The sequence below is a fragment of the Malania oleifera genome, chromosome 10, assembly GCF_029873635.1.
Source record: "Malania oleifera isolate guangnan ecotype guangnan chromosome 10, ASM2987363v1, whole genome shotgun sequence".
Taxonomy (NCBI): domain Eukaryota; kingdom Viridiplantae; phylum Streptophyta; class Magnoliopsida; order Santalales; family Ximeniaceae; genus Malania; species Malania oleifera.
Genome location: NC_080426.1, coordinates 11,354,534 through 11,382,395, shown reverse-complemented (window position 1 = coordinate 11,382,395; position 27,862 = coordinate 11,354,534). Strand labels below are relative to the sequence as shown.

The following is a 27,862-nucleotide window of genomic DNA, read 5'->3' as shown; positions in this document are numbered from 1 at the left end:
CGCGGTAGCGTGTAGCGTAACGTAATTGTAACAGGTGTAAGGGGAAGCGGGAGTAGCGGATGTTACATAACGGGAAGCGGGTGTAACGGCTGTGAATTTTTTTGAAGCATGCACAAACTTGTGTATATTAGTGTACTTGCATGTTTTAAGCTTTTAGCCATTCTTAGAAAGAGTTTTAGTGTATTTTGGATCCTTTAGTTCGAGTAATTAAGTTATTTGGTAAGGGCAACAAGTTTGCGTTTGTTTTAAACCATCATTGATAGAAATTACGCGCGTGTGTGCGTGTGCGTATTTATCCTTCTCATTGTTCTTATCTGTGATAAATTCTTATGTGAGGTAAATTAATTAATAAAACAAAATACATTATACACTCCATTAATCTATTAGACACATAAGACATATTAATAATATAAATATAAAATAGCCAGAAAAGAAAGAAGGTTGAAGTTGAAAAGTAAAGAACATAAATTTCACATTACTAATATTATCAAAAAAATATATTTTCCTAACAAGTTAGTGTTTTGAAATTGTTAATTAATGTATCTATTGTGAGTATTTAAAGAAAGAGTAAATTTTGTATCATTGTCATCCTCATCATAGTCATTTCCCCCTCTTGCCACTTGGTATATTGAGAATGATATATGAAAAGAGAGAAAAAAAGTTAAAAAATAAAATATTTTTTTTGGTGTAACAGTCCTGTAGCGGTTACGTAATGGTCGTGGTCCGTAACGGTCGCTACGACCGTGATTTTTCTTCCCACCGATTTCGCGGTGTGTAACGGTATCGGTAACCCAAAAAACCATTACATAATGGCATTACGTAACGGTCGCGGCCTTTATTTAAAACCATGCTTGTACTACAAACACTTATTGCAAAAAGTGCTTTTTCAGAACCACTTTTTTGAGAATTGTTTACGTGAATTTTGAGAAGTAATCTAAAATAACTTTTTGACCACCTATAAGTGACACTATTCATAGATTGGGTCAATTTTGTAAATATAAGAAAATTTAGTGACTATTTTAAAATTAAAAAAATACATTAGAAGATAATCCTATACTATTTTATTATGTGTTATAATATATTAATTATTAATGAAACATAATTCAATTCTGGAAAGAAAAAGAAGAACCATCTATTAATTTAAATTAATATTTAAAATTTAAAATACTAATGTAATTAATAATATTATTTTAACATAAATTAATATGATAATCATATGTTATAAATATAAATTAAGAACAAGATTATTGTTAATCAAAGAATAATATTGTATTATTTTTACTTAATAAAAATATTTAAATATTAATTAAAATAACAATTAACATAGTTATAAATTAAATTGTTAATTAAAAATTAACCATATATTATTTTATTATGCATTATAACCTATTAATTATTAATAAAATATAATTAAATTCTGGAACGAATAAAAAGAACCATCTATAAATTTTAAATAACATAAAATAAACAAAAAAAATTTAATTTAGTAATTATATCTATTTTAAACATAAATTAGAGAGATAATCATATGTCATAAATATACATTAATAACAAAATTATTGTTAATTAATAAATAATATTATATTATTTTAGCTAATAGAAAATATTTAAAATTTAATTATAAAATTAATTTAATTATCATTTAAATTTTTAGTTATAAAATATTAATATTTTTATTTAAAATATATTTAACTATATATTATGTTATTATATATTATGATAGATTAATTATTATAATTCAATTATGGAGAACTATTTATTAATTTAAATTAACATTAAATAAATTAAAAATTGAATTTATTTAATAATATTAATTTAGCATAATTTAATATGATAGTTGTGATGACCTGCTTGATTTCTACACATTTTTTTTTTTCATAATATAATAAAATCAATATCACAAAACTCAGCAAATTATAATCCACTTGGATCCGTAGGTACCAGGGATACATTAGAACACATAATGGAAGCCTAAGCAGTAGGAAACATGTAAACTTAATATCATAAATACAGAATCATCCATTACAATACCGGAATTACTACAACCACTGTATATATATACACACGATACATAACCCAAAAGATATCTAGGGCCATCTTACAAAATACATTCGACCCTATCAAAACACTTACCCTTTTGGAAGGGCAGATCGATAGTACTAGATCAGTGGGGTTTTACCTGCTCTCCTATCAGGGGCTCCTGAAATATTTGTAAAATTTTGGGGCGAGATACCTCTCAGTAAGGGAAATAAACTAATAATAGTGTGTGACAACATGAGCATTTCTGTGATATACATATAATCATAAACATAACCAGTAAAACTGTGTATACATCATTTCTGGGAAAACATGTATAATTAAACATAGCAGAACATAATGGTTTCCATAGCATAATTCATCTCATATAAATAATAATACGAAAACAATCCTAATAGGTTAGCTGGTTGTTGTCATGTATTACCCTCACATGGCTGGGTTGTGTGGCCCGAAGGCGGGACTTAACAATGGTTGGCCGACCACTGCCAAGTCAAGAGTACAGTCTGTAAGTTTGATGGGTCTGCCAGACCTGGTCCGTACACCAGGGGCGAAAAACCACATCGACCATCCTATCCCACATCATTTTGTACAATGGCGTTAACATAGATATCATGATCATGATGACCATGAACACATAGCAGCGGTACCGTGCAAGTGTTAGCCTAGATCAAGCCAATCAGGTTCTGATATCATATAACATATACTGAAACTGTGATACATGGATATTTCTTATCATTAATTATCAAATCAATCATATCATTTTGCATATATATGTATATCATGAAAATCATCGGCCCGTACGCTGGTATTTCACATTTTACCATAGCTCGGCCCGTACGTCGGCAAGTCATATCCATAGCTCAGCTCTTACGTTGGCAAATCACATCCATAGCTCGGTTCGTACGCCGGCAAATCATATACATAGCTCAGCCCGTACGCTGGCAAATCATATCCATAGCTCGGTCCATATGCCGGAAAATCATATACATAGCTTGGTCCGTATGCTGGCAAATCATATCAAAATCTCGGCTGGTACGCCGATTTTCCATTATAAAAATCCGTATCATTAACACATTCCTAGAAAACAGTATTTTATATCAATTTCAACTCATGCCACACAAAACAGGTTTTTCATATATTTAACATACCATCATTTTTAGCAGTATTTCCCAAATATAAATCATATATAAATATATTTATTTTCCTGAAATCAAATTCTGTAATAATATACATATATTTTCATAAAAGAGCTAGCTTAGTTTATACCCTTACCTGATTCTTGAAAAGCTCCTAAAAGAAATACTCCTTCACCTGCAGGGTTTCCCGTTTAACACCCTGAAAATAACATTCCCCAGAACTAAAGTTCAGTATTTCTACGCATACTATACTTTCTACAATTGTCAAATAGGCAAATATTGAGTAGAAAGCCTTACCCTGGATTTGGGATGGTTTCCAACTCAGCCTCATCGACGATCCGCTCCGAAAAATTTGCAGAGAACTTTTTCAGGAGCGTCGTGGTGGCTTCAGATTGTCGAACCGGGGGAAATCTGGCCCAAAAACTTAGAGAGGAGGAGGAGAAACTGAAGGATGAGAGAGAGAGAAGTTATGCGCAGAAAATGAACTGAAAAATCACGTTTAACCCTATTTATACTGCGGGATTTGTCGACGAGCCACGTCACCTCGTCGACGAGTCCTGTAGAAAGTTCGTCAACGAACCTCAACCCTCGTCGACGAATTTCAGGCTTCCAAAAATCCTCTCTCGGTATCTTCTCGTCGACGAGACGTAACTTCGTTGACGAGATCCTGAAGAACCCTCGTCAACGAAGCCCCTGTGTTCGTCGACGAGGCCTGGAAAATTTCTTGGGATTATCCCATAAAAAATGCAACGTCGTCGACGAAGTCAGCTACCTCCTTCTATTCTTGTTTTCATTTTCCCTTTCTTTTTATTATTTAAATACCATTATTCTTCGGGTTGTTACAATAGTAGTATCAAATATGTTATAAATATACATTAAGAATAAGATTTTTATTAATTAAAAATAATAATCATATATTATTTTTTAATAGAAAATATTTGAATTGTAATTATAAATAATTGAAATAATTATTAATGAAATTATTAATAAAAAAATATTAATATTTGTAATTTAAGATATGTTTAAAAATAATCATATAGTACCATATAATAAAAGTATCCAAATACCACTAATTTTAAACACAACCAAACACTACTTTTAACTTTCAACACTTTTCCAGTTCAACACTTATTATCAGCACTTATTAAATTCAACATTTTTTTTCAAAATCACTTTTGCATTTGTTGTTCCAAATGATCCCTAAAAGTTTGGAGAGAATGCTCTTAATGAGTTTGAGTCTACCCCCTTTTGACAAGTAGTTTCTTTTTCCAGTTTGCTTTCCTTTTTTGAATCTGAGGATAATAGGGTCCCAAACTCTCATATTTGAATTTGACTTCCAGAGTCCTAGTGGGAGACTGAGATAAGTAATGGGAAAGGCATTTTGCAGCCTAAAAGACCGCAAAGAAAAGGCCCATGCCCACAAGCCTTGATTGGAATGATTTCACTTTTACCCAAGTTCACTTTTAAGCCGGGGACTGCTTCAAAGCCTAGGAAGATGCATCTAAGATTGAGAATTTGCTCAGGATCGTCTTTGCTGAAAATGAAGTTATCAACAAAAAGAAGATGAGAGACTAGCATGGTATCATTTTTTCTGCTGATGCTAAGCCCTTTAAGCAGACCCCCTTCATTAGCGTTTAACAACATAAGGCTCAAAACTTCCATCAGCATGATGAATAGAAAGGGGGAGAGGGGATCTTTTTGCCTCAGACCTTGAGAAACCTGAAGAAATCTGTAGGGCAGCCATTGACACTCGTTGTGAAAGAGGGAGTTGAGATACAATGACTGACCCAGTGACACACTAGATTCCCCAAAACCCATTCTCCTGGGGTTATTGTAGCACTTGAACCCGGTGGGGCCCGGAGTGCTATTATCTAGACATATATCTCTAATACCACATTACTATAAAGACCCGAACCCGAAGTGGGGCACCGAGTACACCTATTCATAAATCAATATAACACAAGCAGCGAAAAGATATATATACTATACCACAAATACTATACCAGAGTTCTAATACCACCACAATTACACTTGTATCCCTAAGCGTTCATAATACATCCCAGATAACAAAACGTATCTATATACGTGTACAGATCAGTGTCTCACAAAAACTTACTTCAACCCAAAACTATCTAGTCCCGCCCCAGAGCTTCCTAAGACTAGCTCTCTTGATTTCCTGAAATGTTAAAATGTTTAATGGGGTGAGACACTTCTCAGTAAGACGGAATAGATTATCATCAGTGTGTGACTGTCATGAGTTTTAGTGTGAACAAATTATCTTCATATACTCAACTATAAATGAAATGACATTTGAAACTATACTCACACCTGTATTATTTAAAATACATACATTCGGCTCAATATAGCCCATTTATCGTAAATCTACATATATGCATAGAAGAACCTTCCTAACTGGATACATATCACATCATGTATAAACCCCCATGATCGGGTTGTGCGGTCCGAAGACTGAAACTTAACCATGGCTAGCCTACCACCAGGCTAAGTCAAAACTATTGTCTGAAGCACGATTTGCCTGCCTAACTAGTCTAGACTCCAGGGGGCACTCTACTCCACTCTGGCCAAATCGATTGTTTAATACCAACACTCTTAGAATAGTGTGACTATATCACTGTAGTTACGGTACCGAGCAATCTGTAAATCTCTGGTCCATCAGGGTTCTCAAATCATATAACGCAATTTATGTAATAAACTGTAACATAATTTCATTTTCATAAATTTGTATAAAACTTGACATGTTCATAATTTTGTATAAAATATGTCATTTCCTATATCGGTATAAAATCGACATATCATAACGCGGCATAAAGCCGATGTTCTTAATTTTGTATAAAATATGTCATTTCCTATCTCGGTATAAAATCGACGGATCATAACTCGGCATAAAGCCGTCATATTCTGTTTCGGTATAAAACCGACATATCATAACTCAGCATAAGCTGCCGTATTCTATTTTGATAAAACCATATGATAAAACCATCATGTTTAATTATGCCATAATACTCGTTCTCATGCCACACAATTTGGACTGATAAATCATAATATAATAAACTGCTCGGGGATCATATAATTTGCTGAAAATAAGGGTATGATCATCTCTAGGGTTTAATTTAACTCAAACTGTAAGTTTTACTGGAAAAAGGAGATGATCAACCCATTTACTTTAGTTTTCTCTAAATACGTATAATAATCAAAACTATCATTTTCATATGCCTGATTTGTTTAGAAAAACATATTTATTGTTCCCGTAATCATAAACTTCAATTTAACTGGTTCATATTTCAAAAATAGCTGACATAATCTAATCCCCTTGCCTATTCCTAAAAACCTGTCTACTGCTTTGGAAAACGCAACCCTAACTTCCTAACTGACCGAGGACGGGGATCGACACACCAGGAGGAGAGAGAGAGAGAGAGGACCGGAGAGTACGTGTGGAGAGATCTCGGGGCTAGAGAGAGAGTGAGTGTGAAACCCTAATTTTGGAGAGAGAGAGAGAGAGAGAGAGTAGTGTGAAAAATTATAAAATTTTTAACCTTACTTCTTACTTAAGTAAGCTCAGCCCGGGGAAAACCGTCGACGGTTTGGCCTTTAACCAAACCAAAATCTTCGTATCTCTTCCTCGGCACCTCTCAGTAGTATGAAACCGTCGACTGTTTTCTTGAGCTCCCTGAAACCGTCGATGGTTTGGTCCTGTGCCAAACCTTTTTCCTTCTTTTCTTTTTCTTTCTCGTTTTCCTTTCTTTTCTTTTTCTTTTCTTGGTTCGGGTTCCTACATCTTCCACTCCTTATAAAAATTTCGTCCATGAAATTTCTAACTGACACGTATACCAACATCTGGAATCCACTGCAATGTTTACCCGATTCTAGAAAGAGCCGATTGCCACCCACATAGCGGTCCCGTCCCAAGTTTATTAATTACTCTCACTTATGGCAGAGGAATACCGTGATTACATAAAAGCTTCTGGGAAATTATATGTAGCAAAACAAAAACTCTCCCAAAACCACTCTTAACCTAAAACCAGAAACATACAATTTAAACTAACAAATCTGCTCTAAACAAATTCATATTCAAAAACCAACCACTTACCTGAACTATCACCCTTGGGTCTCGTTGAACTAGCGTGGGTATTTCTGTCGTATCTCCTCCTCTAATTCCCATGAAGCTTCCTCAATTGCGTGATTACGCCAGAGTACTTTCACCAACTGAATCTTTTTAGTACGTAGTTCCTGTTCCTTATGGTCTAGAATCTGAACTGGCACTTCTTCATATGCTAATGTGTCCCTGACTTCTAGAGACTCGTAGTTTATCACGTGCGAAGGATCTGTGATGTATTTCCTCAGCATAGACATATGGAATATGCCATGGATCCTAGATAGGGCTGGTGGTAATGCTATTCTGTAGGCAACTGGACTAATTCTTTCCAATATCTCGAATGACCCAATCTACCTAGGACTCAGTGTACCCTTCTTCCCAAATCTCATAACTCCCTTCATCAGAGCAATCCTCAGAAATATCATATCCTCCACATCAAACTCCAACTCCTGTCGGCGTATATCAGTATAACTTTTCTGTCGACTCTGAGCTTTTCTAATTCTTTCCCTGATGAGTTTGATCTTCTCAGAAGTCTGCTGTATAATTTCTGGTCCCAAAATCTGCCGTTTACCAACCTCATCCCAGTACAACGGAGATCGGCACCTCCGACTATATAATGCTTCATAAAGTGCCATCCCGATACTAGCCTAATAGTTGTTGTTGTAGACGAACTCAACTAACGGCAGATACTAAAACCAACTACCTCCAAAATCCAGCACACGCCCGCAATATATCCTCTAAAATCTGAATTGTCCTCTCTGACTGTCCCTTTGTCTGGGGGTGAAATGATGTACTGAAAGTAAGTTGAGATTTCAATGCTTCCTGCAAACTCTTCCAGAACCAGGAGGTGAACCGTGGGTCCCGATCTGATACAATGGACACTAGCACGGCGTGCAACCTGACTATCTCCTGAACATACAACTCTATTAGTCTATGCAAGGAGTAGTTAACTTTAATCAGAACAAAATGGGCAGTCTTTGTCAGTCGGTCAATGACTACCTAGATGGCGTTTTGCTCATGAAGTGCCGTTGGTAGTCCCGTGACGAAGTCCATGGAAATGTGCTCCCACTTCCACTCAGGAATGTGAATTGATTGCAACAGTCTTGCTGACCTCTGACACTTAGCCTTCACTTGCTGACATGTCAGACACTGCTCTACGAATCGAACAATTTCTCTTTTCATATTGTTCCACCAGAAATATTCCTACAGATCCCTATACATTTTAGTACTACCTGGATGTATTGTATAGAGAGAGTAATGTGCCTCTTACAAAATTGTTCTTTTAATCTCAGCATCATTGGGTACACACAACCTGGTGTAAAACCTCAACACCCCATCGTTTGAGACATTAAAATCTGCCCTCAATCCACTTTGTACTTTATCCACCATCTTCACCAAATGTGCATCTTTCATCTGAGCGGCTCTAATCCTCTCCAGTAAGATCGGTTGGACTACTAGGCTAGCAAGGAATGCCTGGTGATTTCCTTCCACTAATTTCACACCGAACCTTATCATGTCCATCCTGATATGATGTTGAGATACAACTGCTGACACCGACGCATTTACTGACTTTCGATTCAACGCATCAGCTACCACATTAGCTTTTTTTCTGGGTGATAACTGATGGTGCAATCATAGTCTTTTATTAGCTCAAGCCATCTCCTCTGCCTCATATTCAGTTCCTTTTGCTTGAAAAAGTACTTAAGACTTTTATGATCTGTGAAGATCTTGCACCTTTCACCGTACAGGTAGTGCCTTCAGATTTCAACGCATAGACCACCGCTGCCAATTCCATATCATGTGTGGGATAGTTCTTCTCGTATTCTTTGAGTTGGCAAGAAACATATGCAATAACCTTTCCTTGTTGCATCAAGACACACCCCAACCTTTTTTGAGACGTGTCACTGTAGATCACAAATCCACCATCTCCTGATGGAATGGTCAGAATCGGAGTAGTGACGAGTCGCTGCTTCAATTCCTGAAAACTCTGTTCACAATCACCAGTTCACTCAAACTTCATATTCTTTCTCGTTAACCGTGTTAGAGGACTGGATAGTTTAGAAAATCCTTCCTCGAATCGGCCATAGTATCCTACCAGACCCAAGAAACTCCTGACCTCATGCACGTTCTTCGGTCTCGCTCAATTTACTACCGCTTCTATCTTACTCGGGTCCACTGAAATACCGCCTCTAGATAATACATGTCTCAGAAATGGAACTTGTTCCAATCAGAATTCGCATTTCTTGAATTTAGCATACAACTTCCTTTCTCTAAGCACTTGAAGTACTAGCCTCAAATGAGTCTCATGCTCCTCGGGACTCCTCGAATAAACCAAAATGTCATCGATGAACATCACCACAAACTGATCCAGATATTTATGAAAGACCCTGTTTAACAGATCCATGAATGCCGCCGGAGCATTAGTCAGTTCGAAAGGCATAATAAAAAACTCATAGTGGTCGTACTTGGTTCAGAAAGCAGTCTTTGGTGCATCATTTGATTTGAATTTCACCTGATGATACTCGGATCGAAGATTGATCTTGGAGAAGACCTGTGTTCCCTGAAACTGGTCAAACAGATCATCAATACGGGGTAGCGGGTACTTGTTCTTAACTGTCACTTTATTGATTTCCCGGTAGTCGATACACATTTTTATTAACCCATCTTTCTTTTTCATGAACAACACCGGTGCTCCCCAAGGTGATACGTTAGGTCTGATAAACCCCTTGTCTAGTAATTTTTGTAGCTGCTCCTTTAATTCCTTCAATTTTGCTGGAGCCATTCTACATGGAGCCTTAAAAATCGGGGCCTTACCTAGAAGTAAGTCAATAGCAAACTCCACTTCACGATCAGGAGGCAATCCAGGTAAGTCCTCTGGAAAAACATCTAAGAACTCCCTTATTACTAGGATATCCTCCAGCTTTAGTTCTTTCATTGGTGATTCTTTCACATATGCTAGGTACCCTTGGCATCCCTCCAGGAGTAGCCTTTTTACTTCAATAGATGAAAGAATCCGTGGTGGGGAGCGCATGCACGACTTGACAAACTTATACTCCTGCTCCTCAAGAGGTCTGAACACTACCTCTTTCTTATAACAGTCAATATTGGCATGATTGGAAGCTAGCTAGTCCATTCCTAGTATCACCTCAAATCCATGCATGTTGAGGACCACTAGATTAGCAGGCAATACCCTTCCCTGAATACTGATTGGATAATCTTTAAGTACTCTCCTACATATCACTACGGTTCCTCTCGGTGTAGCCACCAATAGGTTGGCATCCAATAGCTGAGCTTCTATTCCACATAGTTTGATAAACTCCCGAGTTATGAATAAGTGTGTCGCCCCTGAATCAAACAATACAATAGCTTTATGTGACAATATTAAAATAGTACCTGTCACCACGTCACCGACGTCTTCCGCATTTCTCGGCGTAAGCGAATACACTCGTGCCTGGGCGGTGTTCCTCTGCTGGCTGCCTCAGGATGCCTAATTATTTTCCCGAAATTGTCTAGAAGCGGGCGCATTACTGGGCGGCGCATAACTTTCTCGTGCGATGTGGCCGGGTCTTTCGCACCGATAGTAGGTTTTTGTTCCAACTCGGCATTCTCCCCAATGCCTTCTATCACACCTAGAACAAAGAGAGGGCTACGAATTACCCTGATTAGCTCGAATCCCATTCCCGGGCTCTGGCCCACATTGTTATTTCTTCTCCACGGACCCTGACTGGTACCTGCTTGAAAACTAGGAGGCATGAGCCTCTTTCTTTGGTTCTGCAACCCTACGCTTTCCTGTCGACTTGTCTTTGCTACGGTGGTTTTATCCACCAGCTCTGAAAAATCCCACACTTGTAAAACCGTCACCTGCTCGTAAATCTCTTGTCTTAGGCCCTTCTCGAACCTTTGTGCCTTCTTCGACTCATCTAGAACCATATACGGGGCGAAGCGAGACAGTTCAACAAACTTAGCGGCATACTGCTAGACTGTCAAGTGCCCCTGAGTCAAGTTCAGAAATTCCTCTGCCTTAGTGTCCCTAGTGGAGGCGGGGAAGTACCGATCAAAAAGATCTCTTTGAAGCGGTTCCAGGTCAGTGTTGCGGGTACTTGCCTCTGCTCCTCAAGTAGCTTCACAGCTAACCACCACTGCTTGGCCTCTCCCGTCATCTTAAATGTGGTATAGAGGACTTTCTGCTCATCAGTGCAGCGCAACATTGCTAGTATCTTCTCGATCTCCTGTATCCAATTCTTTGCAACAGTTGGGTCGACTCCTCCTGAGAAAGTTGGGGGATTCATTTAGGTAAACTGCTCTATGGTGCAGCCCAAGTCAGTGGTGGGACAGTTCTGCCCCCTAGAACTCCGCACGATCTCGGCCATGAACTGCTGGGCAAAACCAAGCACTGATGTAGAATCAATGCCATCCTTGTGAGAAGCCCCCTCGTTGCTACTTTCTCCGGCGCTCACATTGTTATCCTTGGGATCCATCCTGAAGATAGGACCGAATGAATTTAGAATTCCAATATCTTAACATGACTGGTACAATTATTTAACTGAAAATCACTTTAAATCCAAGTTCTACATTTTAAGGTTCATTTACATTGTTCAAACACAAAACCGTCGACGGTTTTACTGAGACTTCTGAAACTGTTGACGGAAAACCTGAGATTGAGATCCCGAGAGCCGGTTTTGAGCAAACCGTTGACGGTTTGTGAACACCACAGAAAACCGTCGACGGTTTGTGTCCTGCCCTGTGAAATTCTACTATTAAGTATGCTCTGATACCATATCTATAACCCCCCGAACCTAGTGGGGCCCGGAGTGCAATATTCCATACATAATCTCTGATACCCTACACTATAGTATCCTGATACCCCAAAATGGGGCACCAAGTACACCTGTTCATAACCCATATAATACAACACAGCGAAACAAACATATACACTCCAAATACAATATTAGAGTACTACCGTCTTCCAAAGTACATACATGAATCCCCAACAAAAATCCATAATACATCCTGAAGATACACAAAGTGTATTCATATACATCACTGTGTCTCACCAGAACTCACCTTGAACAATGCTAACTAGCCCTGCCCTGGAGCGCTCTAGACTTAGTTTCTTGGATTCACTGAAACGTTAAAGATTATGGGAGTGAGACACATCTCAATAAGACGGAACAGATTATTATCAGTGTGTGGCAACATGAGTTTTATTCTAGTAAAAGCACATCCATTAATTAACATACCTTTAATTGAGAAAATCATGTAAAACTGTACTCATACCTTTATATATATTTCAAAATACTACTTTCTTTCCAAAACTACTTTCTTTCCAAAACATACTCTGGCATATAAATTTCTCTGTATACGTAAATACACATATATGCATAAAAGAACTTCCCTGGATGGATAAACATACAACATCATGAATTAACCCTGCATGACTGGGTTGTGCGGTCTGAAGATTGAACTTAGCCATGGTTGACTTACCACCAGGCTAAGTCAAACTATATCGGTATCTATATCTGTAATTGTAAGTATGATTTGCCTACCCAACTGGTCCGGACTCCAAGGGGTAACTCTACTCTTCACTGGCCAAATCGACTGTATACCATCAACACTCTCACAACAGTGTGGTTGCACCAGTATCCATGAAGTTACAATACCGTGCTTAGCTCTGGTCCATCAGAGTTCTTAAACCATATAATGCGATTTATAAAATAATACAATAACATGATTTCATTTTCACAATTTGGTATAAAACTGTCATACTATAATTCCGTATATAAAATATTGTAACAATGTTGTAACTCTGTATAAAACACTATTACATTGTAGTTCTGTATAGAACACTATCATTCTGTAACTCTGTATAAAATGCTGTCATATTGTAGTTCTATATTTCAACATTGTCATTTTGTAACTTTGTATAAAATGCTGTCATACTGTAATTCTATATAAATAATTGTCATATCATTATTTTGTATTAATCTCATGCCACACAATTTGAGTAATAATTCATAATATAAAAATCTGCCTGGGATAACTATATTTTTCTGCTGAAAATAATGGTATAATCAACTTTAGGGTTTTACTCAAAGTCATAAACCCATTGTGTCTCAAAACATACATATATCGATTTTAAGTTTCTATTTCCATAAGCCTGTATACTCAGAAAAACATACATTTTATTTTTGTAATCACATACTATACTTTAATCGATTAAATTTCTAAAAATGTCCGACATAATCTATTCCTTTTATCTTAACCCTGGAGTGGTGCCTAGGATCCCCAAATAACCAATCTGCTCCGGTTAAACTGCAGAGAATTGACGTTGGGATCCCGAAATGATGTTTATTAGTTGATTTGGGCTGAATTCGGGTGAAAAATTGAAGAGAGGGAGAGCCGTAGCTAGAGAGAGAAATTGAGAGAGTGAATTTTTCCTTAAAAAAAAAAAGAGTTAGAACCTATTTATAGGTTACTGCCCTGGTGGAAACTGTAGACGGTTTGGTATTTAACCAAAACCTTTTTTTTACTGTTTTATCTTTATTGAGCCTCGGTAACTCAAATCGTCGACGACTTTCCTGAGCTTTGCAAAACCGTCGACGGTTTGGTCTCACCAAACCAAATTCCTCTTTTTATTGCTATTTTATTTGTTATTTTTTTATCATTATTTTTTTTTGGGTCTCTATAGTTTGGGCCCAAAAAACTTTACTAATCCCTTTTCTTATATGCGTTTAACCATTCCAAGGAACAGGCCTCAAATCACCACTGATTTTACGACATACCCAACCAACTTGACGTTACAGTTCTAGCTTTTCGAGTTTCAGTCTCTCTGCTCGGAAACAAAACCGTCGATGGATTGCCGTGATTTTTCTGAAACCATCATTTCAGGAAAAACACAGAAGTCCGTCAAGGGATTTTTGCCTCCAGGCTGTCAGACAAAACTCAAAATAATCTACCCATTCCTATCCTTATTCTATCTCAAATCTATATTCTGGTAAGATCATCTGACAAAGTCTGTAGAACCTAGTAACTTAGGCTCTGATACCACAATTGTAGCGCCCCAAACCCAGTGGGGCTCGGAGTGCTTATCTATACATATATCTTTGATACCACATTACTATAAAGACCCGAACCCGAAGTGGGGTATTGGGTACACCTGTTCATAAATCAATATAACACAAGTAGTGGAAATATATATATATACTATACCTCAAATACTATACCAGAGTTCTAATAGCACCACAATTACACCTGTATCCCCAAGCATTCATATTACATCCTAGATAAAACAAAACGTATCTATATACGTGTACAGATCAGTGTCTCACAAAAATTATTTCAACCCAAAACTATCTAGTCCCGCCCCGAAGCTTCCTAAGACCGGCTCCTTGGATTTCCTGAAATGTTAAAATGTTTAATGGGGTGAGACACTTCTCAGTAAGACAGAATAGATTATCATTAGTGTGTGACTATCATGAGTTTTAGTGTGAACAAATTATCTTCATATACTTAACTATAAATGAAATGGCATTTGAAACTATACTCACACCTGTATTATTTAAAATACATACATTTGGCTTAATATAGCCCATTTATTATAAATCTACATATATGCATAGAAGAACCTTCCTGACTGGATACATATCACATCATGTATAAACCCCCATGATCGGGTTGTGCGTTTCGAAGACTGAACTTAACCATGGCTGGCCTACCACCAGGCTAAGTCAAAACTATTGTCTGAAGTACGATTTACCTGCCCAACCACTCCGGACTCTTGGGGGCACTCTACTCTACTCTGGCCAAATTGACTGTTTAATACCAACACTCTCAGAATAGTGTGGTTGCACTACTATATCACTGTAGCTATGGCACCGAGCAATTTGTAAATCTTTGGTTCATCAGGATTCTCAAATCATATAATGCAATTTATGTAATAAACCGTAACATAATTTCATTTTCATAAATTTGTATAAAACCTGACATGTTTATAATTCTGTATAAAATATGTCATTTCCTGTCTCAGTATAAAACCGACATATCATAACTCGACATAAAGCCGTCATATTCTGCCTTGGTATAAAATCGGCATATCATAACTCGGCATAAAGCCGTCATATTCTTTCTCGGTATAAAATCGGCATATCATAACTCGGCATAAGTTGCCATATTCTATATTGATAAAACCATTTGATAAAACCATCATGTTTAATTATGCCATAATACTCGTTCTCATGCCACACAATTTTTACTGATAACTCATAATATGATAAACTACCCGGGGAACCTATAATTTTCTGAAAATAAGGGTATGATCATCTCTAATGTTTAATTTAACTCAAACTATAAGTTTTACTTGAAAAAAGAGATGATCAACACCTTCACTTTAGTTTTCCCCAAATACTTATAATAATCAAAACTATCATTTTCATATGCTTGATTTGTTCAGAAAAACATATATACTGTTCCCATAATCATACATTTCAATTGAATCGGTTCATATTTCAAAAATAGTTGACATAATCTAATCCTCTTACCTGTTCCTGAAAAATTGCCTATTGCTTTGGAAAATGCAACCCTAGCTACCTAACTGACCGAGGACGATGATCGATTCGCTGGGAGGAGAGAGAGAGGACTAGAGAGTACGTGTGGAGAAATCCCGAGGCTAGAGAGAGAGTGAGTGTGAAACCCTAATTTTGGAGAGGGAGAGAGAGAGAGAGAGAGAGTAGTATGAAAAATTATAAAATTTTTAAGCTTACTTCTTACTTAAGTAAGCTTAGCTCAGGGAAAACCGTCGACAGTTTTCTTGAAACCGTTGACGGTTTGGCCTTTAACCAAACATAAATCTTCGTATTTCTTCCTTGGCACCTCTCGGTAGTATGAAACCGTCGACGGTTTTCCTGAGCTCCCTGAAACTTGCGACGGTTTGGTCCTATGCCAAACCTTTTTCCTTCTTTTCTTTTTCTTTCTCGTTTTCCTTTCTTTACTTTTTCTTTTCTTGGTTCGGGTTCCTACATATATATAGCAAAAAATCCAGGTTATACAGAAAAAAATCCCAGTTCACATTGTCAAACGCCTTCTCCATAACCAGGTTGTTCGCAATTAAGGAGGCATCCAAGATTTGCCTACTTGCAACTAAAGCATAATTTTTTGACTCGCTATAAAGGTTACAATCGGTGGCATTCTAAAAGAAGATTCTTACATAAGTGATTAGAGTGATGCCCCTTGCTTTGCTGCGTGATGAGATTCAATCTCCTATAAGCTTCATCAGGAACCAGCAATGAGCTATTTCTATAGGAAGATTTTGAAGAAAAAAAGTATGTGCCCCAGCCAACTCTGTACAATTACCCTACCATAGAGTTAAAGACAAAGGAGCCGAAGGCCAATCTTTCACTGAATTCACTTAGTTCCTGTGAGCTGTTCTAGTTAAGACATGACCTTGGTGAATGAATCCAAAGCTAGCAAAGTCCAGGAAGAATGATCACATTCTTAGCTTAAAGAATTCCAAGATCATGGTGGATCCACAATGGAATGGTCCATTTCTAACTCCATTGATCAAGAATTTCAGATTTTGGGATCGTGTTGGGTGAATTATGCCCTCATATGATCATGTCGGGTGAGCAACAACTGCTTCGTCATGGTACTTACTTATGGGCTAATAGGTCACACTTCGGCCAAGTATCCTACAAAGAGACTCCCGAGAGCCAGAAGTATTAAAGGAATGACCATAGGAATGGGCGCATCACAAGGAAATAAACACCTGGCTTTCTTCAAAGGACAAGTAATCAAGGATCTTAGCCTACTGGGGACGATTCGTCCTATTTAGATATTCATGACCAAGAAGTACCTCGACTTACTGAATAGGGTTCTTTGGTCGGTCCGTGACCCCTGGATGCCGAAGGCGTCCTTGGGGCGATCTCGAAGTTCCTACGGTGCGGAGACGATGGGGTCGGTCAGAGTCAATCATCCACTTTGCCATCGTATTAAGAAAAAAATGGTGATATTGGGAAAAACCAAGCCTTTACTTGATATTCTACTAGTAAAGGGCACAATGAACTGTAATACAAGTGGTACTTCTTGATACTGTATTTGAAGCAGTTGTTCGAATTCCTTATGAGAGTACAAGTGATTTTTCCCTTTTTTGGGGAAAAAAAGAGAAAGGACTTAAACTATGGTCTAATTAATTTAAATTATTTATTATTTATTTTTTAATTTATATTTTATGTTTATTTATTTATATTTATTTTTTGGTAGCTGACCCCACCTAGTGGGATTTAAGGCTTGGTTTTGTTGTTGCTACTATATTTATTTTATGGCCTTATTGGCCTTATTTGACATTATAATTCTATTTATAGACATAACTTGGAATCATTTTTTCAGGAGCCATATGATGAGAAAACTTCCTTATGTAGTTGGAAGCAAACAATTAGGTTTACAACAAAGCCTAGAAATCCATCATTGATCCAATTTGAGTACCTCTACAGGATAGAGCTCAACAAAAAATTGAAGAGTAATGGCAACAAGTGATTGAGTTTAGTAGTTCCTCATATAAAATTATTGGCTCTAGAGATATAGTAATATGGAGAAGACAAAATTGTTTCAAGCACCGATAGAATCGGAAGCGCCCCTTGTTTCAAAGAGAGGAGGATAGGTTATTCACATTTCATTTAATGGTCAGAGGCAAATTGAAAGCTAAGCAGTGGGAATTCTAAAGATTCCCTAGGGTAAAATAGAGATGTCTCCTATGTTACCCAAAATATGTGGAAGTATCAACGTAATTTCATATAGTCATTCGGTCTGAATGCTACATGAAGAACATAACTCAGATGATGGAACGGGAAGACCTAGGATGTAGAAGATCATAACACGAGTGACTCGGCAGATTTGGATTCCTACATATCCACTCATGTGGTACCTTATTCTACGTACAATATATCCAACCCACTTTTCTGTAGGTTATATATTCACTTATGCGGCTTTCTTGATTGCCTCTACATCAGGTAAATTTGGTTAATGCTTTCCCTAGTACAAGAGGACCGGAAAGGATGCACCTTTGGTGTACAATTCCTAACAAAAGAAATTATAATGCCAAAAGGTTAAAATCACCAAAAAAGATTTGGCAGATATTAGAAAGAAGAAATACTTGCTTAGTTTACAAATCACATTATTTTATAAAAAATTTTGATTGAAAAGATAAACATAGACATCGTTTTATGCATCATTAATATTCCCAATATCAAGATGATTCCTATACCCTGGAACTGTAAATTAACCTACACTGCCCACTAACCATATGGTAAATCAAAGGATATTCTGCTTCCTTCCAAGCTCACTAGGAATAGAGTAAAAATGCGGAAGAGAAGTGCAAAATGGGCAAAGACGAAGACTTTGAAAGCGAAAGACACACCAATTGACACTCTTCTAGCCTAGCTACTGTTTATTGAGCTCAAAGTGGATGAGAGGGAGGCTTTTCTCCGCTCTCTATGCTATGGTCTTATCAATTGCCTAGTCTCGGTTCGAAGACAGTGGAAGAATCCATCCATCAGCCTTTCTATCTCCACAGCGTTGGCCTGCACTTTCCACCTAGTTCACTGACCTCATGAGTCTGATTTGGCTCTCTCCAACTGACTTGGGATATGGATAGGAAAAGTCTTAGGATTGTAATACATTTTATGAAATATGGTTAGAGTGAGTGAGGGGTGCGAGACAATTTTCTAAGGAACTTGGCAAAGTCGTAACTTGGGGAGAAGGGGTTCCTCCTTACAAAGGGGGTTGCAGTGACCAGGCCTTGGGTGAATGTTTACCAAAAAAATAGGTTGCTAATTCGAATTGAAGGGTGATATAAAATCGGTCTATTTTTGGCATCATATCCATAGTTAGCGCATTCATCATAGTTAGCAGCTCCAGCTCCAGCTCCAGCTCCGTATCAAGGTTAGTATCATCAATATCAATATCATCAACAAGAAAACCTTTAGGCTTTTTTTTTGGGTAAAAGAGGGCGGCACCTCCTAAACTTTATTAGAAAACCCCTCACTTATGGCGGAGGGAAACCGTGGTTACAATTTTGAGACTTTGGGACAATAAAAACAAAATTCCAAGACCCTAAAACTAACTTAACCAACATAAACCAAACCAAAAAACCAAACACCAGCAACCAAAAAACTAAGAAACTAAACCACTAAAAGTGAATTAACACAAAACATCATGAGCGCAAAGAAGGAAAACCCAACAAGTCCAATCAAATCATTCCCCTGACTTAATGAGGAAGATCATCTTGGCAACTATATGATATAGAAATACCAGATTCACCCTGTTTGGTAAAGAAATTTGCACTTTTATTCGCCTTCTTGTAAACATGTTCCACTTTGAATTGTATGCCTCTTAATGCTAGCATAAGTTCTTCCCACAAATCCCATAAGTTCCAAACCGAGCACTTCCCAGAATTTATCCACTGAACCAACAAAGCAGAGTCACATGCAATCTCCACTTGATCAAATCCGAGATCTTTGCACAAATTAATCCCTAAAATAATCGCCTTCAATTCAGCCATGTTTTTTGTTCCATAACCCAATAATGAAGAAAAAGCTGCTTTAAATAAACCTTTTTCATCTCTTATCACGCTTCCACCACCACAATTCCCTGGGTTACCTCTACAGCTCCCATCCACATTCAGCTTAACCCAACCTATCCCAGGTTTACACCATCTGACTACACGAGGAAGACGAACTCCCACATTTTTTACTTGAATATCCAAAGCATGAAGGACTGTAATATCCGTGCAAGAAGCAGGTGCACATTTATTTAACTTGTCTGAAATGGATCTCAGTCAATATTTAATATCAAGCCACACAGTTCTCACCAAATCATGAATTGATTCCATCCTGGCTCTACATCGACGAGTCCAGAGTCTCCAAATGATGAGACTAGGTATAAGACCTACCAAAATGCCTAACTGTGAGGCCCGTCTTGCACAACTAAACCAAACATTAACTCTGCCTTTCCAAGTACTTGTTGCCATACAACTAACACCCAACGCCACTGCTGCTTTTTTCCATACCTCTTGAGCAAAAGATCCGGTGCAAAACACATGGTCTAGACATTCAATCTTGGCATTTGAACAACAATCACATCGAGAGGCCATCTGGACACCTACTTCTTTAATACAAGTATCAACCGGAAGACAAGCGAACCAAGACTTCCACATACAAATTGACACCTTTTTTGGCAACATAGGATGCCAGATCCATTTTGCAACTGAGAATTCCTCTTTATGCTCCCTTATAATTTCCCAAACACTTGCCGTGGTGAATTTTTCATCTGTTGAAGGTTCCCAAATTATTGTATCAGGACCCTCCTTGCAAGAAATAGCAGAGTTCATTACTTCCTTTGCCTGATCTTCACCCAACAGTTCCACTAATAAATCAACATTCCACCCATCTCTATCCCAACAATCTCGAGTTTGAAACTTATGGTTACTGATTTCCTGAACCTTAGCACAAAGGGGTCCGGAGGCTAACCAACGATCAAACCAAAAGGAAGCCGACCCTTCTTTAATTCGAACACGGACATGCTCTAAAACTTCAGGAATCACACTAACAATCGATCTCCAAAATTTGGTTCCTTTCTCTAGTTTCATTTCTCTCAAGTGGTGTTTCTTATACAAATACTTGGCTTTAAAGAATTGAGTCCACAGGTTATCCATAGTTAACAATCTCCACACAAACTTCATATGTAATGATTTTTTTACCTCCTCCAAATCCCTAACATCCAAACCACCCTCACAAACAGGCTTACAAATATTAGACCAGGAACACCAATTCCTTTTCCTTTTATCATTTACTCCACTCCAAAAAATTTTTTTGATAACATAGAATTTATCTTTTTGAAGACATTTGTAGGAATGTCCAATACCGCCAATTGATATACCGCCATTGATGATAATACATGCTTAATTAAAATTAGACGGCCCCCTTGAGATAAAAGCTTAAATTTCCAATCTGCTATCTTTTTCCTCAATTTATTAACTAGGGGCTCTAAAATACGGGCCGTAAGCCGACCCGATACCAAAGGAACACCCAAATATGTAGCAGGAAAACCTCCTTCTGCAAAGCCAGTCGTCCTTAACAGAGATCTCTTCCGAGCAAAAGTAATTCTCTTTGACAAAAAAATACTTGACTTTTCTTTATTTATCAATTGACCAGACCAATCCTCATACTTCTTCAAAGTCTTAATAAGCATTCGAATGGAACTTCTCTTGCCATTAGCAAAAATAAGAATGTCATCCGCATAGAGAAGGTGAGATACCAAAGGCGCCCCACGAGGATGATAGTAAGCCCCTATCTTATTCTCCATAAAATTTTTCTTTAGAAGTCGAGAGAGAACTTCCTGTAAAATAATAAATAGATAAGGAGATAAAGGATCTCCTTGGCGAAGCCCTCGAGAAGGTTTAAAGAACCCTTTATAAGTGCCATTCATCATAATGGAGAACCAAGGAGAGGAAACACATTCCGCCACTAAACCACAAAATCTTCGAGAGAAACCAAAACTTTCCAAAACCAAGTTTAAAAAAATCCCAATCGACTCTATCATATGCCTTAGCCATGTCCACTTTGATCATTACATTTCCACCATTAGACTTCTTATGCAGAGAATGAACCATTTCTTGTGCCAAAGAAATATTTTCAAATATACTTCTACCAGGAATGAAAGCTCCCTGTTCCGGAGAAATCAAAGCAGACAATAAACCTGTCATCCTTGCAACAATAATTTTTGAAAATTTTTTGTAGATACACTACAATGACTAATAGGCCTAAACTTGTCAAAACTCTGAGGATTCTAAACTTTTGAGATTAGAACAATGTAAGATGCAGAATAAAATCTAGGAAGAGGGTACCCAGCAAAAAAATCTCTAGCTGCATCGATCACGTCTTCTTTTACAATATCCCAGCAATCCTGGAAAAAAGCCGAGCCAAAACCATCCGGACCTAGGCTACTATTTCTCGGGATAGAAAAAATAGCATCCCTTATCTCTACCTCAGACGATTCACGACAAAGATCAGTATTCTCCTCTTCAGAAACCATAGGAGATATTATATCAACAAGGTTAGCTGTTCGATTGGGTCCTACACCTGTTAAGAACGTTCGAAAATACCTTACTGCACCCTCATGAACAGCTTCTATAGAATCCAACACTTCTCCATTTGGAAGTTTCAATGAATGAATCATAGTCTTCTTCCTCCTTTGGTTCACAAAAGCATGAAAGAACTTTGTATTGTTATCCCCCACCTCCAACCATTTCTTTTTGGCTAGTTGAGAAATACGAATCTCCTCCCTCTTTTCCCATGCTTCCAGCTCGAGTTTAGTAAGGAAAAAATCTTCCTCCAATTTAAGCGAATACCCTTCCTGAAGTTGAGCCTCTAGAGCTTCCATACTTTCCTCCAATTTTTTAATGCTCTATTGTACATGTCCAAAAACCTGTTTGTTCCAGTTTCGAATTGCAACTTTTGTATGTTTCAATTTACCAGCAAGTCTAACTAAACCCGACCATGAGACTCCTCCCTCCAGGCTTCCTCCACGCAAGACTTAAAAGACTGGTGCGTGCTCCACAATCCACATATTCTGATACCTGAAGGGAGAAGGACCATACCGATGCAGATTTCTATGAAATCGAATAATCAATGGGTAATGATCTGAAGTCCTCCTTTTTCCATACTCAAAATAAATATTTGGAAAAACTTGGAGAAGATTCGAATTATAGAGCACCCTATCCAGTTTTGCCCAACTCTGAGAATTACCACTGTGACCATTACACCAAGACATGTTGTTGCCAGTACCAACAAAATCCATAAGACCACAGTTGTCCAAGCAATTGTTAAATTCCTCCATAGCCGATAACGGCCTCATATGACCACCAATACGTTCTGAATCTGAACGGATAATATTAAAATCTCCTGCCACTAACCAAGGGAAATTATCCCTCTTTACAAACTCCAAATCATTCCAAAGTTCACGACGATCTGTTTGACGACATTTAGCATAAACAAAAGAAGCCAAGAAAATTTGGTCCACAGAACTAAAAATACCCGAAATAGCTTGATCAGACATGTGTTGTAACTCAAAGTGCACTTCCTCTTCCCAAAATATTCAAATTTTACCCCCCACTGAAGGAGCATAGGAGTTTGTTGCTAGGTATTTGTTTCCTGGTGACTTTTGAGATTGCTAGTTTGAGCCTAGCTGCAAGGATTTTTGTAGAGGAGTTTATAAAGGCTCAAGGACTTTGTAGAGGAGTTTATAAAGGCTTCCTACAAGGTTGATAGGGCAAAAGTCTCTGTTGTTGGAAGCTCTTGATTTTTAGGGATCAAGGAGGCAAAGGTTCAATTAATGCTAGTCACAAATCTACTAGACCTATGAAAGTCCTCGAAAATACTAATGATGTCGTGTTTGAGGATGTCCCGATGCTTTTGAAAGAATGCCATGTTGAAACCATCAATGCTAGGAGCTTTGTCCCCATCACAGATTTTAAGAGATTGAAGAATTTCCTTCTACTCAAAATGTTGCTCGAGCCACTGAGCTATGGAAGAGCTTAGATTTCTAAAAGTGATGCTATCAACCTTTGGTCTCCAGGACTCTTGCTCAGAATACAGATTCTTGTAAAAATTACAAATTCCCCTTTTGATATCCCTTTCCTCCACAAAAATTTCTCCTTCCGCTTCAATTCTTGTGAGTATGTTGAATCTGCAATGCACATTAGCAACTTTGTGGAAAAAGCCAGTGTTCCTGTCCCCCTCCTTCAACCACAGGGACCTGGTATTTTTATGTCCAAGCAATTTCCTCCGAAGTGATGACTTCAATAAGATCTTTTTTGAGAGCATGCCTTCTGAATCTGTACTCTGCACTTAGGCTCTCACTAAGCTCTTGATCATCTAACTCCTTAATGTCACTAAGAATTACTTTCTTCTTTACAGTTATGTTGCCAAAACTATTCTTATTCCACCACTTCAGTTTCTCTTCCAGCATTTTAAGTTTAGAATCGACCACAAAGCTTGCCTTCATTTCCACTTGTAGCTCAAGCTACCAATTTTTGTCCAAATCAGCAAACCTTCATGTTTGAGTCGCATGTTCTCAAAACGGAAGGGGGTTGGCCAGCACCTGATTCCTTTTATGTCAAGAAAGATGGAGAAGTGATTCAAGATGGTCAAGGGAGTTGGCTAGTGTTCCTTCCAATCAAAGGAAATGAGAAATTTGTCAATCCTTGAGTACAAGGGAGTCCCCCTTGAATTTGACCATGTGAAGGAACTGCTTATGAGAGGAAGGCCAAGGAAAGCATAACTGTTCTCATAATCATGAAACTCCTGCATGCTAGAAGACTCTGAAGCACTTCTGCTCCTTTGATGAGGATAAAGAACGAGATTAAAATCCCTCCCCAAGGGACCAAAGGGGCATCCTATTTCTCTCTAATCTCCACAAGTTCCTTCCACAAGAGGTGTTTGGAAGGGCCTTCACTTGGCCTGTAAACCCCAGCGAAAATCGGTTGTCCCCTGAACTCTTGAACAAGCAGGACACCGAGAAGGTGTTGATGGAGTGATTCAGCGTTTTCCCCACTAGATCATTCCGCATAATGAGAACACATCCTACAGAGCCCATGACATCCAAAGCAATCTCTTGGCAGCTTTTAATCCCCCATTAACTGTTGAGCCACCAGTTATTTAAAAACTCAGCCTTCGTTTCCTAAAGGCAGATGATATCCCCTTTCCTCTTCGTGAGAAATGACTTTATAACTAACTTTTTGGTTTTATCGTTCAGTCCCCTCACATTCCACGGGATTAGTTTGCTTAACTTAGATGAAAATCACCAATCCTACTGCTTCTGGTCACTCCCATGTCTGAACACCCTTCCAAGTTATCATATTTAACTGAATATTCCAATCTCTTTAGCTCCCTGCTCATGCCTTCGTTAAATTTTCTTTGTTAAGGAAGACCAAGTAGAAGAAATAAACTTTGAATTGACCAAAAATGAAAAAGGCTGAAATTTGACATTTATCCACGACATTAGAGTTAATGAAGTTAATTTTGCTTTAAAAAAATTGAAAATTGGATAAGCTGTCGGACTAGATATTCCAATTGAAGTTTAGAAATGCCTAGTGGACCTTAAGGCTTGGTTGTTGTTGCTGTTGTTGTACAATTTGTCGTACATTTGTTTTCTTGGATGTTTTAGATAAGAAAATGATGATTTTTTTTTTTTAATTTTCAAAATGTTTGCATGTATTTGTTAGTTGGATGCTAAAGTTTTAGAAGCCAAGGCTGAACAGATGAAGTATAGGACATTGTGCGCTCACACTTGCACGCACTCAACGGTAAAGCCAAAGCACATATTGCCACGCTAAACACTTGTGTGGATAGCGCCTCATTTTTTGCTGTCTCACCAACTGTGAAAACTTTAAAACAAGTAAGAACCAGTGTATTCTTCAGGTGAATGAGTCCATCCAAGTAAAGTAATATATCTTTTTGACACCAAATAAACTTTCCTTGTAATATTGTGACACAGCCCCATAATCTTGTCCAAAACTTTTCCCCTAATAACTCTCTGTTCTTTTCTATGACATTATACTAATTAATTTAGTTGCAAGATTATCTTCTTACATTAAATTAAATTGGATATGCTTCATGAATGGTTATGACCCAATGCACAGTTGACTTGTGCGTCTCTGATTGCTTCTTATTGTTTGTAGGTTCTGTATTATGACCCTGATTTAGGAGGCGAACCAATGAATTTTCGTGATGTGTTCCTCCATAGTCAAGCTCTTGAGGGCATTACATTATCTATGGTATGTAAAAACCATATTCGGTTTTCATATAAATATGTGGACTTGTGTTTATGCAGCTTACTACAAGTTATGAGTGTATAATACTATGTAAATCAGCTGTCAGTAAATGCAAAGATATTTGATGTCTTGATTTCAAGAGGTAAAGATTATAGAATAGGACTGAAGAAAAAAAAAAAAAAAGAAAAGGAAACATGGCTCATTATGCAAAGTTGGAAGGTCTTGCTGGTGCATAGTTCATGGATATATTTTATAATTAAATGCATACAACGATGAAGCATTAAGTGACTACCGCTAACTAGCTCATAGCACAAACATCTAATATGAATTTGTTCTCAACATTCTTATGATCTCATCTGAAACCTATATAGAGATCTAATCTCTAATAAAATAACATAAAATCTTTGCTCTTTTATGAAAATGTGCTTTATTTATTTATTTTTGAATAGCTGAAAATATGCTCTGTTTAGAAAGAAACTGAAACACCCTCACCCCCACAAAACAAAGAAACCACCACCACCAAAAAATGCATGAAATTTACTAGTGTACAACTCAAGCACAAAAATTTAACTCAATTCTACATGAAGTGTATGGCCAGTACTGAAAAGTAACTTACAATAACATTGGATTGATCATAAAAAGATGGACCTCAGCATTGTAGAATTTTTGAAAAACATAGAAGAAGAAAAGAGAGCTCAATTATAAACTTTTACCTTGTGAATGGGAAGGATCAAATGCATATCTTGCTAAATATTTTTAATAGAAATGGATTGGCAGGTTGATCGCGTAATGAAAGGATTGGATTTAGGGTGCCATAGATAAACCGGCTTTTAAATGAGTCATAACCATGGTCTTAAATTTCCACAAAATTGTTGAAATTTCGACACCCTCAAAATCGAAATGGAAGTTGATTTCCGTTTTACATAATTTCCATCGAAATTCTAAAGAATCATTCGAAATTTATCGAAATCTCAAAATTTTAGCAAAACTTGTCGAAATTTTAACTATAGAATGAAATTTCCTCCGAATTCAAATGAGAGATTTAGGAGTGAAGTGAAATTTCTGTCTTAATTTTTTTTTTGAAACAAAAAAGATTATTACAAGGTATTTTGAAATTATATGAAAAAAGAAACTTACAACAACATTTTTTATCTAATCATTCATGTTTAAATTATCATTATTAGTATAATAAATATTAAATAATATTTAAATGATTTAGGAATTTCATTTGTATTAACTGAATATTTTTAATGCACATTATCTTATGCACAAATTATATTACAACTTTTCCACTTCATAGTTCATACGCAACATCGATGTATTTAACTTGTAATATATTAGTCCTAAAACTTATGTTATTACGTCTATTAACCATTTTTAAAGTTTCATAAATAATTCCATGATTCAGTACTAATCTCCATTATTCTTGCAAATTGAAATCGAAATTGACATCGAAATCAAAATTTCCGTTGAAATTTTTGTACTTTTGGAGCTTCGAAATTTGAGTCGAAATTGAAATTTAAGTCCATGGTCATAACAACGTTAGACAACTATGAAACTCCTCTCAAGCATCTGGAACACAATTCATTACCGTTTACCAGCTACACTTGTAGCTGTGTACTTATCATATATTTTTGTAGCCATTTAAAAAAAGTTATTCATAGTCAATTATTTCATATTTTAAATTAGATACATTGGTAAGAAAGAGTAATTTGATTGAGGTGGAGGGTGCTGTGAGGTGAAAAGGAAGTTTGG

The 27,862-nt window shown here is 37.2% G+C and overlaps 1 protein-coding gene across 2 annotated transcripts in view; it reads left to right on the top strand.

Moving 5' to 3' along the window:
* Positions 1-27,862, top strand: part of LOC131167054 (uncharacterized) — a 56,582-nt gene that overhangs the window by 4,681 nt on the left and 24,039 nt on the right. For both annotated transcript variants that reach the window (XR_009139977.1, XM_058125815.1), the window contains exon 3: positions 26,015-26,110. Coding sequence is in view for 1 of the 2 variants with exons in the window: in XM_058125815.1 (XP_057981798.1) it covers positions 26,015-26,110 (96 nt within the window). In the remaining variant the exon portion in view is untranslated. The remainder of the gene's footprint in view (positions 1-26,014; positions 26,111-27,862) is intronic.